At 46.2% G+C, this 15814-nt stretch overlaps 1 protein-coding gene across 1 annotated transcript in view; it reads left to right on the forward strand.

The window, feature by feature from the left end:
• The window catches only part of LOC124551328 (15-hydroxyprostaglandin dehydrogenase [NAD(+)]-like), a 76180-nt gene that overhangs the window by 17064 nt on the left and 43302 nt on the right, over positions 1-15814 (forward strand). The window contains exons 3-4 of the mRNA XM_047126344.1: positions 408-514; positions 9390-9563. Of these exons, the coding sequence (XP_046982300.1) occupies positions 408-514; positions 9390-9563 (281 nt within the window). The remainder of the gene's footprint in view (positions 1-407; positions 515-9389; positions 9564-15814) is intronic.

The following is a 15814-nucleotide window of genomic DNA, read 5'->3' on the forward strand; positions in this document are numbered from 1 at the left end:
CAAGCTCTGTTTGACTCAATGCCCAGGCGTATCAAGGCCTTTATTACGGCCAGAGGTGGTTGTTCTGGGTACTGATTTCTCAGGATCTATGCACCCAAATTGCGTGAAAATGTAATCACACGTCAGTTCCAGTATAATATATTTGTCCAATGAATACTCGTTTATCAACTGAATTTCTTCTTGGTGTAGCAATTTTAATGGCCAGTAGTGTAGTTTTATCAATATTTAGGCGCAGCTTCAAGGCTCAATATAATCAACATTCATTAACTTGAAACGTTAAACCTTAACAAGCTCATTACTGCAGAAATGGTGTCCAGCGAGGATGTATCTAATTACTCTCTACAACTGTAACAACTGCGTGTCTATCGGAGCTTCTTTGTAGCGCTGAGCCTGCCTCCCTGTTGCAGAGGTCTTCCGGACTGCGAAGTCAACGTTCGGCCGGCTGGACATAGTCGTCAACAGCGCGGGCATCCTGCGAGAGAGCGTGTGGCGGCAGGAGGTCGACATCAACCTCGTAAGTCTCCAGAACCGTTTGACAGGCCTTAAAATGGTTCAAATGGCTCTGAGCACTATGGGACTTAAATTCTGAGATCATCAGTCCCCTAGAACTTAGAACTACTTAAACCTAACTAACCTAAGGACATCACGCACATCCATGCCCGAGGCAGGATTCGAACCTGCGACCGTAGCGGTCTCGCGGTTCCAGACTGTAGCGCCTAGAACCGCTCGGCCACCCCGGCTGGCCAGCAGGTCTTCCTTGTACTATAGTCTGACACCATTGTTTGCCTCATATACAGGGTTATTACAAATGATTGAAGCGAATTCACAGCTCTACAATAACTTTATTATTTGAGATATTTTCACAATGCTTTGCACACACATACAAAAACTCAAAAAGTTTTTTTAGGCATTCACAAATGTTCGATATGTGCCCCTTTAGTGATTCGGCAGACATCAAGCCGATAATCAAGTTCCTCCCACACTCGCCGCAGCATGTCCCCATCAATGAGTTCGAAACCATCGTTGATGCGAGCTCGCAGTTCTGGCACGTTTCTTGGTAGAGGAGGTTTAAACACTGAATCTTTCACATAACCCCACAGAAAGAAATCGCATGGGGTTAAGTCGGGAGAGCGTGGAGGCCATGACATGAATTGCTGATCATGATCTCCACCACGACCGATCCATCGGTTTTCCAATCTCCTGTTTAAGAAATGCCGAACATCATGATGGAAGTGCGGTGGAGCACCATCCTGTTGAAAGATGAAGTCGGCGCTGTCGGTCTCCAGTTGTGGCATGAGCCAATTTTCCAGCACGTCCAGATACACATGTTCAACCTTTTCTTCGCTCACTGCAGGCCGACCCGTTGATTTCCGCTTACAGAGGCATCCAGAAGCTTAAAACTGCGCATACAATCGGCGAATGGAGTTAGCAGTTGGTGGATCTTTGTTGAACTTCGTCCTGAAGTGTCGTTGCACTGTTATGACTGACTGATGTGAGTGCATTTCAAGCACGACATACGCTTTCTCGGCTCCTGTCGCCATTTTGTCTCACTGCGCTCTCGAGCGCTCTGGCGGCAGAAACCTGAAGTGTGGCTTCAGCCGAACAAAACTTTATGAGGTTTTCTACGTATCTGTAGTGTGTCGTGACCATACGTCAATGAATGGAGCTACAGTGAATTTATGAAGTCGCTTCAATCATTTGTAATAGCCCCGTATTTGTCCCCAAGACACTTAATGTTGTAGAACTGACTAAAGCCAGAGTAAGAGAGATAGCAATAGCAAGAAAAACGTTTCTGAAATAGGCTATACATACTACACTCATACTCAGGAAAACGGAACGCCTTTAACGACTAGTGATAGGACGTTCATATTCGTAGGACGTGTACATTAGAATGTTCTGCGGAAATGATTAGCATTTGAATCATGCCGGCCCGCGTGTTCAAGGTCAACATCGATATCGCGGCGCAACACCACCTAACGCTATAATCTGGCTGCAGGTCTCGTCGCTATAAACTGAAAAATAACGGATCAGTGTGACTTGAGTAGACGTACAGGATGCATCGCAGATATTTGCGCGAAGCGCGCCTTCAAACTACTGAGTTTGAAAGAGGGTGCGTTATTGGCTTGGGAGAATGTGATGCATCCATCCGCGAAACTGCTGTTCGTGTGGGACAAAATGTTTAGGCAGTGCAGCGAGTGTGCGTGGAATGGTTCACGGAAGGCCTTAGAACACGACACGTGTGAGGTCGCACGACCTAGATCCCGCTCACCACTCACCTCCACCCCCCATCCCAACTAGAAGATCGACACTTCATCCGAATGGCAGTGCAGGACATATATGCGTTCTCTTCAGCTCTGGCACAACAGTGAAACACATTGTACACTATCCGCGGTGACATCCATCGCTGTTTATTATGGCGCGGCTTGCGTGCGCATAAACCCGCTAGACGGCAACGGCGTGTGGAATATCACTGGGGACAGAAATGGCATCAGATAGTGTTTTCGTAAGAATCCCGGATCTGTTTGTTCGAAAATGATGGCCGCATTTTGGTTCGTTCCAGATAGCGGGAGCGCCATCCCAGTGACTGCATTCGCACAAGACGTACACCACCAACTCAAGCTCTTATGGTATGGAGTGCTGTTGGGTACAACCGTAAATCGCAGTTGCTGCGTGTCCAGGGCACTATGTGATCAAAAGTATCCGGAGAGCTGGTTGAAAATGACTTAGAAGTTCGTGGCGCCCTCCATCGGTAATGCTGGAATTTAGTATAATGTTGTCCCACCCTTAGCCTTGATGAGAGCTTCCACTCTCGCAGGCATACGTTCAATCAGGTGCTGGAAGGTTTCCTGGGGAATGGGAGCCCATTCTTCACGGAGTGCTGCCCTGAGGAGAGGTATTGGTGTTGGTCGGTAAGGCCTGGCACGAAGTCGGCGTTCCAAAACGTACCAAATGTGTACTATACGAGTCAGGTCAGGACACTGTGCAGGCCAGGCCATTACAGGGATGTTATCGTCGTGTAACCACCCCGCCACAGGCCGTGCATTATGAACAGGCGCTCGATCGTGTTGAAGGATGCAATCGCCATCCCCAAATTGCTCTTCAACAGTGGGAAGCAAGAAGGTGCTCAAAACATCAATGTAGGCCTGTACTGTGATAGTGCCACGCAAAACAACAATGGGTGCAAGCCCCCCTCCACGAAAAACACGATCAAACATAACACCACCGCCTCCGAATTTTACTGTTGGCACTACACACGCTGGCAGATGACGTTCACCGGGCATTCGCCATACCCACAGCCTGGCATCGGATCACCACATTATGTACCGTGATTCGTCATTCCACACAAGGTGTCTCCACTGTTTAATCGCCCATGCTCCTTACACCAAGCGAGGAGTCGTTTGGCATTTACCGGCGTGATGTGTGGCTTATGAGCAGCCGCTCGACCATGAAATCCAAGTTTTCTCACCTCCCGCGTAACTGTCATAGTACTTGCATAGGATCCTGATGCAGTTTTGAATTCCTGTGCGAGGGTCTGGATAGATGTCTTCCTACTACACATTACGATCCTCTTCAACTGTCGGCGGTCTCTGTCAGACAACAGACGAGGTCGGCCTGTACGCTTTTGTGATGTACATGTCCCTTCCCTATCACATCATAAACAGTGGACCTAGGGACGTTTAGGAGTGTGAAAATCTCGCGTACTGACGTGTGACACAAGTGACACCCAATCACCTGACCGCGTTCGAAGTCCATGAGTTCCGTGGAGTGCCCCAGTCTGCTCTCTCACGTTGCCTGATGACTACTAAGGTCGCTGGTATAGAGTACCCGGCAGTAGGTGGCAGCACGATGTACCTAATATGGAAAAAGTTTGTTTTGGGGGGTGTTCAAAATAGTGGTTCAAATGCCTCTGGGCACTTGGGACTTAACATCTGAGGTCATCAGTCTCCTAGAACTTAGAACTACTTAAACCTAACCAACCTAAGGACATCACACACATCCATGCCCGAGGCAGGATTCGAACCTGCGACCGTAGCGGTCGCACGGTTCCAGACTGATGCGCCTAGAACCGATCGGCGACACCGGCCGGCTTTTGGGGGTGTCCGGATACTTTTGATCACATAGTGTATTGGGGCTCATGGCGGACCCTATGTCTACTAGGTAACAGGATACATCCTGAACCGATGAGACTGAAATGATAATCATTTCAGTGGAACATACTAATGTGCCTGTCCTGTGAGAACGAATGTCCAATCTGTAATCGTTGAAGATGTTCTGTCTTTTCCGAACGTGAGATTATAAGGGATAGTCAAATGAGAACCGAACATCCGCCGCAACGGGACCATCTAAGAGATCCAATTCTGTTTCATATAATGCGGTCGGCCGCTGATGGACCCACAACCACATCCATTCTTGTGCTTCGTCGTCCGACTGAAACGGACGTTCATGCCTGTCTTTCTTTATGTCGCCAATCACGTGAAAATAACATGGTGAAAGATCGGGGTTGTACGGGGGATGTTTCAGTGTTTCCCTACCAAATCAGTGAAGCGTGGCCTTCGTCCAATTGGTAGTGTGGGGACGGGCGTTATCGTGCAGCATGATGATTCCGTATGAAGGCATTCGGGCGTTTTGACTTTATGGCGCGTCCCAGTCTCTGCAGAGTGTCTTCATAGCGCTGCGCATGGTTCCATGGTCGAGGAACTCGATGAGCAGAGGACCCCTACAGTCAAAAAGGTAAGTCATCATTACCTTCCGGATCTTGTGTGAATAGCTTTGGATTTCTTTGGTGGGTTTTTTCCACTGTTAATATCGCCGTTTGCCCTCGGGCTGTTGGAATGCTGTTGGACGGAATCATCGTGTTGGACAATAACACCCGTCCGACACTGCAAGTGGACGAAGGCTATGCTTCAGCAGTTTGGTTGGGAAACACTGCAACATCCCCCCAGATCTTTCACCGTATGATTTTACATCTTTGGCGACCCGAAGAAAGACATGCGTGGGCATCGGTTGCAGTCGGACTAGGAAGTAAAAGTGTGGGTGCGATTGTGGCCGACTGCGTTCTACGAAACAGGAATTGATCATCTCATCTACCTGGGAGACAAATTTCTTGAAGCATGTGGTGATTGTTTTTGAGTGGACTCATTCCATGGTCCCGATATGGCTGGTGTTCGGTTTTCTTTTGACTGCCCCTCATATAAACCAAAGTCTCCGACGCAGTTTCTGTCTGTACTTTTGGGCTAATCTCGAGACGTACTGGAGGGATTTTGATACAGTTTTCACTAATACATAGACTGATTCACGAGGAAGGTATTTGTATATAATTTACTAACGATAAATAGAGGTAAGTGTGTAATGTATGTATTGTTATCTGTTCTATATTTAACTAGCGTTTGGAATTAAATTTCATGGTAATGATGGGGGCTAGCTAAGAGTTGGCCAGCTAAGGAGGTGGCGGTATCTGTCGGAAAAAGCAGAAAGATAAATGGCCGTCACAACTCCAGAGAGCAGCGAATATTGAGGAGATGCAGTGTCAGGCCAGCTCGTCCATCATTACCTGGAAACCGAAAGATCACAGCATCAAATCCTGATCAGACCAAGGATTTTTCAGTTTGTCTTTTAACCTAGCATTCACCTCTGAGTGATGAGGAAGCTTGCAAGAAACGACATTTGGTTTTGATTCCACGTTAAACTGTAGGCCCCTTTTTGCAGTAGAATTACAAGGGTAGGTTATGGTTATGCACGTCGCCGAACTGGCGCAAGTTGGAAGAATTGTACCAGACCATTTAGCGACAGGAAATTATTATTATTACCAGAAACTATACATCTATAATTACCTGCTTGTTCTATAATATTGGGCCGGCCGGGGTGGCCGAGCGGTTCTAGGCGCTTCAGTCTGGAACCGCGCGACCGCTACGGTCGCAGGTTCGAATCCAGCCTTTGAGTTCATTGCGTGCTTTGAACACCTGTAACAATACACATATTCGGAGCAATTCAGCGTAGCACAGCGGTAAAGGCTTACAACTACTGCACTGGAGGTACCGTGTTCGATTCCTGCTCGCTTTTTTTCTTTTTTTTTTTTTTTTTTTTTTTTTTTTTTTTTTTTTTTTTTTTCAAAATCGACCGAATTCACCTGGACGACTGTGTATCCAAGTATGACCACTGACCTGCTGTAGCAAGAGAAGTGATTCATCCGACCAGGTAACACATTTTCATTGATCTATGATCCAATCTCGATACTAATAGCTGGCCGGTGTGGCCGTGCGGCTCTATGCGCTTCAGTCTGGAACCGCGTGACCGCTACGGTCGCAGGTTCGAATCCTGCCTTGGGCATGGAAGTATGTGGTGTCCTTACGTTAGTTAGGTTTAAGTAGCTCTAAGTTCTAGGGGACTGATGACCACAGATGTTAAGTCCCATAGTGCTCAGAGCCATTTGAACCATTTGAACTCGATACTATCCTACGCTCACTGCAAGCATAATGGATGATGTCGTTGGGGCAACATGGGATCACATATGGGTCGTCTACTGTGGAGCCCCATGTTCAACAATGTTGGCTGAAAGGTGTATCCAGAAACTGCACCAGCACTATACTCTATCCTCATATGTGCCATAGTTCGCCACTTATCCCGTTTTACAGAGCAGGCGAAGTTCTGACCGTGTTGTATAACACCATGTCGCCTACTCATGGTTTCACCATACTTCGACCACTTTTCATAGATGTCCACGACAGCAGCACCCAAAAGCTGACCAGCTTCGCCGTTTCAGAGATGCTCATTCCCAGGTGCTGGTCCTGACATTCTGCCCTTTCTGAAAGTTGCTTATGTCAATGTCTTCGTCCATCTGCTGTTATATCACCCCTCGAATGTCCACCACCGTAGCTTAGTGGACAGTGCGTCATGCCAGGGGGCCTAGGTTCGATTCCCGGCTGGGCTGGAGATTTTCTCTGCTCAGGGACTGGGTATTTGTGTCGTCTTCATCATCATCATTTCATCCTAATCGACGCGCAAGTCACTGAAGTGGCTTCACCTGAAAAGACTTGAACCAGGCGATCAGGTCTACACGCCGGGAGGTTCTCACCACACGACATTTCATTTCATCCCTAGAATGATTGCCTATTCGTCTCTGTTCCACATAGATAACAAGTGTGGCAGTGAAACAAGCGATTTGGCAACCCTGGAAATAGCCCGTTACGATGCCACTGACCCTGATATCGATGTTCAGTCGAGAAGGCGTTGTGGACCGGTGAACAACACCTTGTTGTTATAAAAGCGTTTTGCAAAACCAACAACAGCTACATGGCCACGTAGCATGCGTTTCGTGCTCACTACAGTCTTGCGTGCTCTACCCCAGTCATGTGGCACATTGTATCAGAGTGTGGGTACAGAGCTTTGAGGAAATGGGCGATACAGTGCGAAATTCGGTTGAAGTGCAAAACTCTCGCACACAGCAGATAATGCTGCAAGAGTGGAAGAAGCCCTCATCTGATGTCCCAGGCTTCTGCACAGAACCATGCTCTGCAACTTGATATATTTGATTGCAGTGTACAGCATTTACACAAGGAACTGCAGTACCACCCATGCAAAATACAGATAGTACAAGAACCTTGCCATAGTGGTAACACCAGTTCTCATCAGATCAGCGAATTTAAGCACTGTTGGGCTGGGCTAGCAATTGGATGGGTGACCACCTGGTCTGCTGAGCGCTGTTTGCAAGAGGACTGCACTCAGCTCAGTGAGTCGGACTGAGGAGCTACTTGATTGAGAAGTAGCGGCTCCAGTCTCGTCAACTGACATACGGCCGGGAGAGTGGTCCGCTGACCACATGCCCCTCCATATCTGCATCCAGTGATGGCTGTCAGCTGAGGATAACACGGCGGCCGGTCAGTACCGTTGGGCCTTCATGGCCTGTTGGGGCGGATTTTAATTTTAGTGCAAAAAACTGAATGTGCATGATCTGCCAAAGAAACTACACTTTTGGAAGGAATGATTGGAACTCATGAATGCCAACCTAGGTCTGTGTAACAGAATAATCGTGAACAATAGCACCAATTTTTATGTGTCAGGTTTCGCTAACAAGCAAAACTTTAGATATTTATCACATTAAAATCCTGAAATGCTTCGTGAAACGCCACTTCGCAATCAGAAAATGGTAATGTGGTGTAGCGTATCATTGCTTGGTATCACAGGGCCTTATTCTTTTGAAGACAATCACGGCAAAGTTGTTACTGTGAATGCAGGACGTTATGTTTGCACGTTGAACCTGTGGTGTCACCGCCAGACACCACACTTGCTAGGTGGTAGTCTTTAAATCGGCCGCGGTCCATTAGTATACGCCGGACCCGCGTGTCGCCACTGTCAGTGATAGCAGACCGAGCGCCACCACACGGCAGGTCTAGAGAGACGTACTAGAACTCGCCCCAGTTGTACAGCCGACTTTGCTAGCGATGGTTCACTGACAAATACGCTCTCATTTGCCGAGACGATAGTTAGCGTAGCCTTCAGCTACATTTGCTACGACCTAGCAAGGCGCCGAATTCAATTGATATTGAGATTCTATTAATGTATCATCAAGAGCGATGTTCTACAAATGTGGATTAAAGTTAAGTATTCCAGAAGCTACGTACTTTTCTTTATAGCATTCATTACGTATCCTGTTTCAGACCTCACGCCAGCCTGCGTGAGTTTAAGCGCGTGCCTTTCGGCTTCCTCTCATTGTGTCTAGGCTGTCTTGTCTAGACACAACAGAACCTTTTCCTAGTGCGGCAGCTTGGTGATCGTCCTGTAACCGCAAACACATTCTTCCAACAAGATGGGGTCACTTGCTACACCTCCCAGCATTCCATTAACGCGCTACAGATAATCTTTCCCGGTCATCTCATCCCCGAGATGGGGACATTTCCTTGCCTTCAAGGTCCGCTGACCTTTGAGAGCTAGTGATTTCTTGATTTGTGGTCATTTGAAAGCTCAGATCCTCCGGTGTGATACACCACACACGACCAGCAACTGAAGGATCAAATTCGGCAAGAATTTAATGGAATTCCAGTGCCATTCTTGCAGGATACGGTATCCAATTTCTGTAACAGAGTTGAGAGGTGTGCGAAGGTAAATGGTGACCACCTACATGATGTCATGTTCGAGTGATGGGCATTAAAAATTGCAAGCATTGGAAATTCATGTTGTATTTCTGCTATATGGCTGTAAGTAAATTTGTATCGCTGGTGGAGGTTTAAAATCACCTGTTTCACTTTTGCACCTGTTACTTTCCTGCCCTTTTTTTGTGCCCACATTGCCACCGGGTGTCATTCAGGCTCAAGGTGGGTTGTAGTCTAAATGTTTCGGCTCATCAGTGTATTTCATCATCAAAGGATTGTCATCAGCGGTACTGTCGTTTGCAGAAGGGCACCATCGGCAGCGTGCTGCTGGCCTTCCAGTACATGGGCAGAGACAGGGGTGGCAGGGGCGGGCTGGTGGTGAACGTCTCCTCGACCGCAGGCCTGGAGCCGAGTTTCCTGGCGCCAGTCTACTGCTCCACCAAGGCCGCCGTCGCCGCCCTCACCCGTGCCTATGGAGTAAGTAACCACCAGTCGCAAAATCGTACTTCTAGAACAGAGCTTTCCAAAATTATATTCATGGCAGACACTCTCACAATACATATAGTTTCACGAGACAATCTTCCACTTATACACTGGTGAAAAAAACAAACAGTTTACCTTTTAGAGGTTTCCAATTCACTCAAGATATGTTGTTGCAACAGTGCATGTGGAGTACATGAAATGATTACATTTACAGACCAATAGCACAAGCAGTACTGAGGTACCAGATATCGACACATGCTGAAATACTCATATTAGCACATGGTGTATCCTCCACGGGCGGCAGTGCAGGCACTGAGTCTGGCATCCAATCGATAGTACAGATTGTGAATACTGTTCTGGGATACATCACTGAACAGCTGCCTGACCTGTTCACATAGTTCAGTAACATCCATTCATTGACAGTAGCGCGAGTCACTTCTCATCCCATCATACCCCACATTCCTTGACTGGAGACGTGTCCAGAGATCATGCTGGAAATCGAAGTTGCTGCACATCCTGTGGAGCCCATTAAGTTTCACGGGGAGTGTGAAGGCGATGATGATGATGATGTTTGAATTGTGGGGCGCTCGACGGTGCAGTCCTCAGCGCCTGAACAAAGTCCCAATTTTTACGCAGTCCAATCGTTTCACAATCCAATATAACCACTGTCACGAATGATGATGGTGAAATGACAGCACAAACACCCAGTCCCCTGACAGAGAAAATCCCCAACCTGACCGGGAATCGAACCTGGGACCCGTGATCCAGAGGCAGCAATGGTAGCCACTAGGCCACGAGCTACGGACATGTGTGTGGGCGAGCATCATCATATTGGAAAAACACGTCATCGTCCTGTTGCAAGAACGCCAAAAGAACGGGTCTAACAATATTCTGCACCTACCAAGCGCTGGTTAGCGTTCCCACCAGAAACAACAATGGCATGGGGTGGGGCCGGTGTGACCTGTGTGAATGCACTCTACGGTACAGCATTCACCAGGCTATATCATACGCACAAACGACCATCACTTGCATGCAGTTGCTTTCGTCGCTGAAGACCACGGCGCTCTATTCGATCTTCCGTGCGATCCTCTGGCGACACTAGTTGAGCTGTGCACATCAATACAGTGGAGTGACTGGAAGACGGGCTAGAGCTGCGTGTGCCTGTAGTACCACTGTTAGTAACTGGATCACAACAGCTCATGATGGCACGGCAGGGCTCGCAAGCCCTCCTACCCGTGCTGTGGTAGCTGTTCGATCTGCCACTGTTACGTGTTCAATACTGTGCTGTGTGGACGCCCAGAAGCTCATCTACATTTGTGATAATGTTCACGTGATTACCGATACCAGCATCGTTGCACAATTGACGCAGCACGTCCAACTTGTGCGGCAATTCACTGAAAGGACGATCCCACCACTCAGAAGGCCACAGTTTGACCCCTTTCAAAATCGCTCCGTTGGCTGTAGAAAGCATCTCCATGACATGGTTGCCTCATTGCTTCACAAGTTTGCGCCACACTGAGCCTTCTGCCTGTAAGAATTCCCTGTTAAAAGATAGACACGTATGCTGTGGTAGTTAATACCACTACACTATTTGTTGGTGGATGGCGTTGACACTATTATCAGTACATTTACTATCCCTGAGGTGGTATATGCTATGCCATCATCGAATCAAAATCTACATCGTCTTCCAAGTTGCACTAATTTTTTTCCCACCAGTGTATTAATAAATGAGGTTCTATTGTGAGAAATGATATTTAAAAGAAAAATTAATTTTTAAAGTTTGATTCTAAGTACAGTATAATTATACAGGATCCAGTCACATTAATGCTGTCATATGTCTGACCTTTCTATCTGCACAGTGAGTGTACTAATGTGTGCAAACTTAGCTTACCACTTAGCGCGCAATTGGACAAAACCTCTGAACTGTCTTCTCAAGCCCAGCATGTCAAACAGACATTCTGGCCCTGTAAAGCAGCTAATATCAGATGCAGATCATAACAAAAGTCATTGGAAATGCTGCTGTCAAGTACCCAAAATGAAGTTTGGGGTCTACTCTAGGAAGACAAAACAGTTATTCCCTTTTTTATTCTACATGTAATTTATCAACTGTTGCTTTCAACCGTCAAGTGATAAACAACAATCATGTTCAATTACTTTTGATAATTAGTAACAAAATATTTAATTCTTGGATATATTGAAATGATGATTATTAAAATTGGTATCTCCACACATAAAAATTTTTTATCACGGGTAAGAATGAATATTAAAAATTCTCATCAGCTCATTTGAATCTACATTGTCGTAGCTGGTCAATGCACTGAGTTGGTGGAGAATAAATTTACTTTTTGAAACAATGAAAAAACTCTCATGTACTCAGTGCGAGGGTAGGTTCGATATTCAATGGTCAAAGTGTACGCAAGTTGGAATGAGCAAAATCTAGACTCAACATTTACTGAGGCCTAATGCACGATGGTACTTTACCAAGCAGCATCTGCAATGGTGTTACCTCCATGCTGGATCTGAAACGTTAATTCCCTACTCTGACGTGACTGAATTCACTCAGTCGCAACTTTCCTGCGTTCTGTAGAATTTTAATCTTTCTCCAGTCGAAATAATGGCTATTGCACACTAGCTATGCATTGGAGTGATGTGCTCAATTTCTTCGCCCGCAAAAATTCCCACAGGAATATTTAACTACCGCTTTGCTATCTGTCGCCATGATATATGAAGTGTATCATCCTCACTTTGCAGAAAGCAAACGCTCAACGCCTTCGCTTATTTTCACACACTTATGCGGTCCACCGTGAGACGAGAGAGAGAGAGAGAGAGAGAGAGAGAGAGAGAGAGAGAGAGCCTTAATTTTAGGTTTCAAAATGCTTTTATATAATGAGATCTCCCCACCGTGTCGCGTCTGCGTCCCCAAGTATGGCTTCAGCCAATCAGTATCTCTCTAGGGTGAATACACATTTTTATTTTTTCTTTCTGGGTCACGGTCTTATTTATGCTAAAAGGAATAATGTATTGTTCTGGTCTTATCCCTTTCTGTGCTGAAGCTCGCCATTCCCTTACTAATGTGAGTTTTACGATGTCATTATCCACCTGATTGGTTAGTCTTCATAATGCATTTCACTTTAACCTGTTTGTTTCATGCTACTGTCCATATATTGGTAGAGATTGTTGTGTTAGTTTTCGGGTACGTGAGATTAAGTGCAATTGCCTTTTGTTGATATAATGTAATTATTATTTTCTGAGGATCTCATACTGCATTGTACTGTCATTATGGATATAGTTCATGTAAGGTCTGTTAAATCCGGACACCTTACGATATGACTACCATCCATGTTCGCCGCTAATGCGCAGTAACCACTCATAGATGGCAGGTGGCAGTACTAGCAGTGGAGGGCGTATAAAGTGTGTCGGGGTCCGTAAGGGGGGGGGGGGGGTGACGCAGAAAACAGAGCAGTTATTGATGTAATGTGGAAACAGAGCAGTGTATTGGTCATGATCATTGGCTTTTGAGCCAAGGGTGGAGAAATTTCCGAAAAGGCTAAATTGGTAAACTGTTGCATACTGCTGTGGTTAAAATATACTGTCGTGGAGGTATGTACCATCTATGCAACTAAATGAAGGCAGTAAACAAACTGTCTTCAAAAAATGGCTCTGAGCACTATGGGACTTAACAACTGAGGTCATCAGTCCCCTAGAACTTAGAACTACTTAAACCTAACTAACCTAAGGAGATCACACACATCCACGCCCGAGGCAGGATTCTGACGTGCGACCGTAGTGGTCGCGCGGTTCCAGACTGTAGCGCCTAGAACCTCTCGGCCACTCCGGCCTGCAAACTGTCTTCATTTAGTTGCATAGACGGTACATACCTCTACGAATTTAGAGAAACTAAGGGAAAGACAGAAAACAGAAAAAAGTGACGAAAATATACTGTGCTTGGCAAAAAGGCGCTGTCCAAAACCAGCACTGAGGCAACTGTGATGTACGATAAGCCACAGATGACAGGAGTGAATGGCAGCTGCAGAGATCTGTATGTTGAGCAGCTGATGGCCCACATGAATCAAGGGACTATGAACAGTGTCTCCTCAACGATCGTTCAAGAAATTTTGCTGCATTTGGCCCTGAGAAGCAGGCACCTGATTCATGAATCCATGGTGACTGCTGTTCACCGTTGTCCAAGGCTGTAATTTGCAAGTGACTACTGCAACTGGACGTCCACTGAGTCATATGGTCCATTGGAGAGATGACCATTGGCGTGCACGGCGTGAAACATCTGAAATCAAATACACTGCAACAATTGTCGGAAGGTTCCAGGCTGGAGGATGGATCTTTCTGGTCTGGGGAATTTCCTTGTGGCGTTCTCAGGCTGATCTCGTCATTCTGGAAGGCATAATGGATCAACACAAGCATGCTTCTATTCCTGGGGGTCATATCTACCCCTACATGCAGCTTGTTTTTCCTCAGCACCGAGCGAGGTGGCGCAGTGGTAGCACACTGGACTCGCATTCGGGAGGACGACGGTTCAGTCCCGCGTCCGGCCATCCTGATTTAGGTTTTCTGTGATTTCCCTAAATCGCTCCAGGCAAATGCTGAGATGGTTCCTTTGAAAGGGCACGGCCGACTTCCTTCCCTAACCCGATGAGACCGATGACCTCGTTGTTTGGTCTCTTCCCCCAAACAATCCAATCCAATCCTCAGCATGATGGCATCTACCAGCCAGACAGTGCAATGTGCCACACAGCTCCCACTGTATACACATGGTTTGAAGATCATGAAGATGAGTTTCCCGTACTCCCCTGGCCACCAAACTCTCATGGATTTAAACCCAATATGTCCGACCGACACCAACAGCGATAGTTCAGGTATACATGCCGACGTCGCAAGCTGAAGATGAACAGATAGAGAAAGTGTATGAGGATATTGAAAGGGTAATGCAGTATGTAAAAGGGGACGAAAATCTAATAGTCATGGGCGACTGGAATGCAGTTGTAGGGGAAGGAGTAGAAGAAAAGGTTACAGAAGGATATGGACTTGGGACTAGGAATGAAAGAGGAGAAAGACTAATTGAGTTCTGTAACAAGTTTCAGCTAGTAATAGCGAATACCCTGTTCAAGAATCACAAGAGGAGGAGGTATACTTGGAAAAGGCCGGGAGATGCGGGAAGATTTCAATTAGATTACATCATGGTCAGATAGAGATTCCGAAATCAGATACTGGATTGTAAGGCGTACCCAGGAGCAGATATAGACTCAGATCACAATATGGTAGTGATGAAGAGTAGGCTGAAGTTCAAGACATTAGTCAGGAAGAATCAATACGCAAAGAAGTGGGATACGGAAGTACTAAGGAATGACGACATACGTTTGAAATTCTCTAACGCTATAGATACAGCAATAGGGAATAGCGCAGTAGGCAGTACATTTGAAGAGGAATGGACATCTCTAAAAAGGGCCATCACAGAAGTTGGGAAGGAAAACATAGGTACAAAGAAGGTAGCTGCGAAGAAACCATGGGTAACAGAAGAAACACTTCAGTTGATTGATGAAAGGAGGAAGTACAAACATGTTCCGGGAAAATCAGGAATACAGAAATACAAGTCGCTGAGGAATGAAATAAATAGGAAGTGCAGGGAAGCTAAGACGAAATGGCTGCAGGAAAAATGTGAAGACATCGAAAAAGATATGATTGTCGGAAGGACAGACTCAGCATACAGGAAAGTCAAAACAACCTTTGGTGACATTAAAAGCAACGGTGGTAACATTAAGAGTGCAACGGGAATTCCACTGTTAAATGCAGAGGAGAGAGCAGATAGGTGGAAAGAATACATTGAAAGCCTCTATGAGGGTGAAGATTTGTCTGATGTGGTAGAAGAAGAAACAGGAGTCGATTTAGAAGAGATAGGGGATCCAGTATTAGAATCGGAATTTAAAAGAGCTTTGGAGGACTTACGGTCAAATAAGGCAGAAGGGATAGATAACATTCCATCAGAATTTCTAAAATCATTGGGGGAAGTGGCAACAAAACGACTATTCACGTTGGTGTGTAGAATATATGAGTCTGGCGACATACCATCTGACTTTCTGAAAAGCATCATCCACACAATTCCGAAGACGGCAAGAGCTGACAAGTGCGAGAATTATCGCACAATCAGCATAACAGCTCATGCATCGAAGCTGATTACAAGAATAACATACAGAAGAATGGAAAAGAAAATTGAGAATGCGCTAGGTGACGAT

Source organism: Schistocerca americana, chromosome 9 (genome assembly GCF_021461395.2).
Source record: "Schistocerca americana isolate TAMUIC-IGC-003095 chromosome 9, iqSchAmer2.1, whole genome shotgun sequence".
NCBI classification, from domain to species: domain Eukaryota; kingdom Metazoa; phylum Arthropoda; class Insecta; order Orthoptera; family Acrididae; genus Schistocerca; species Schistocerca americana.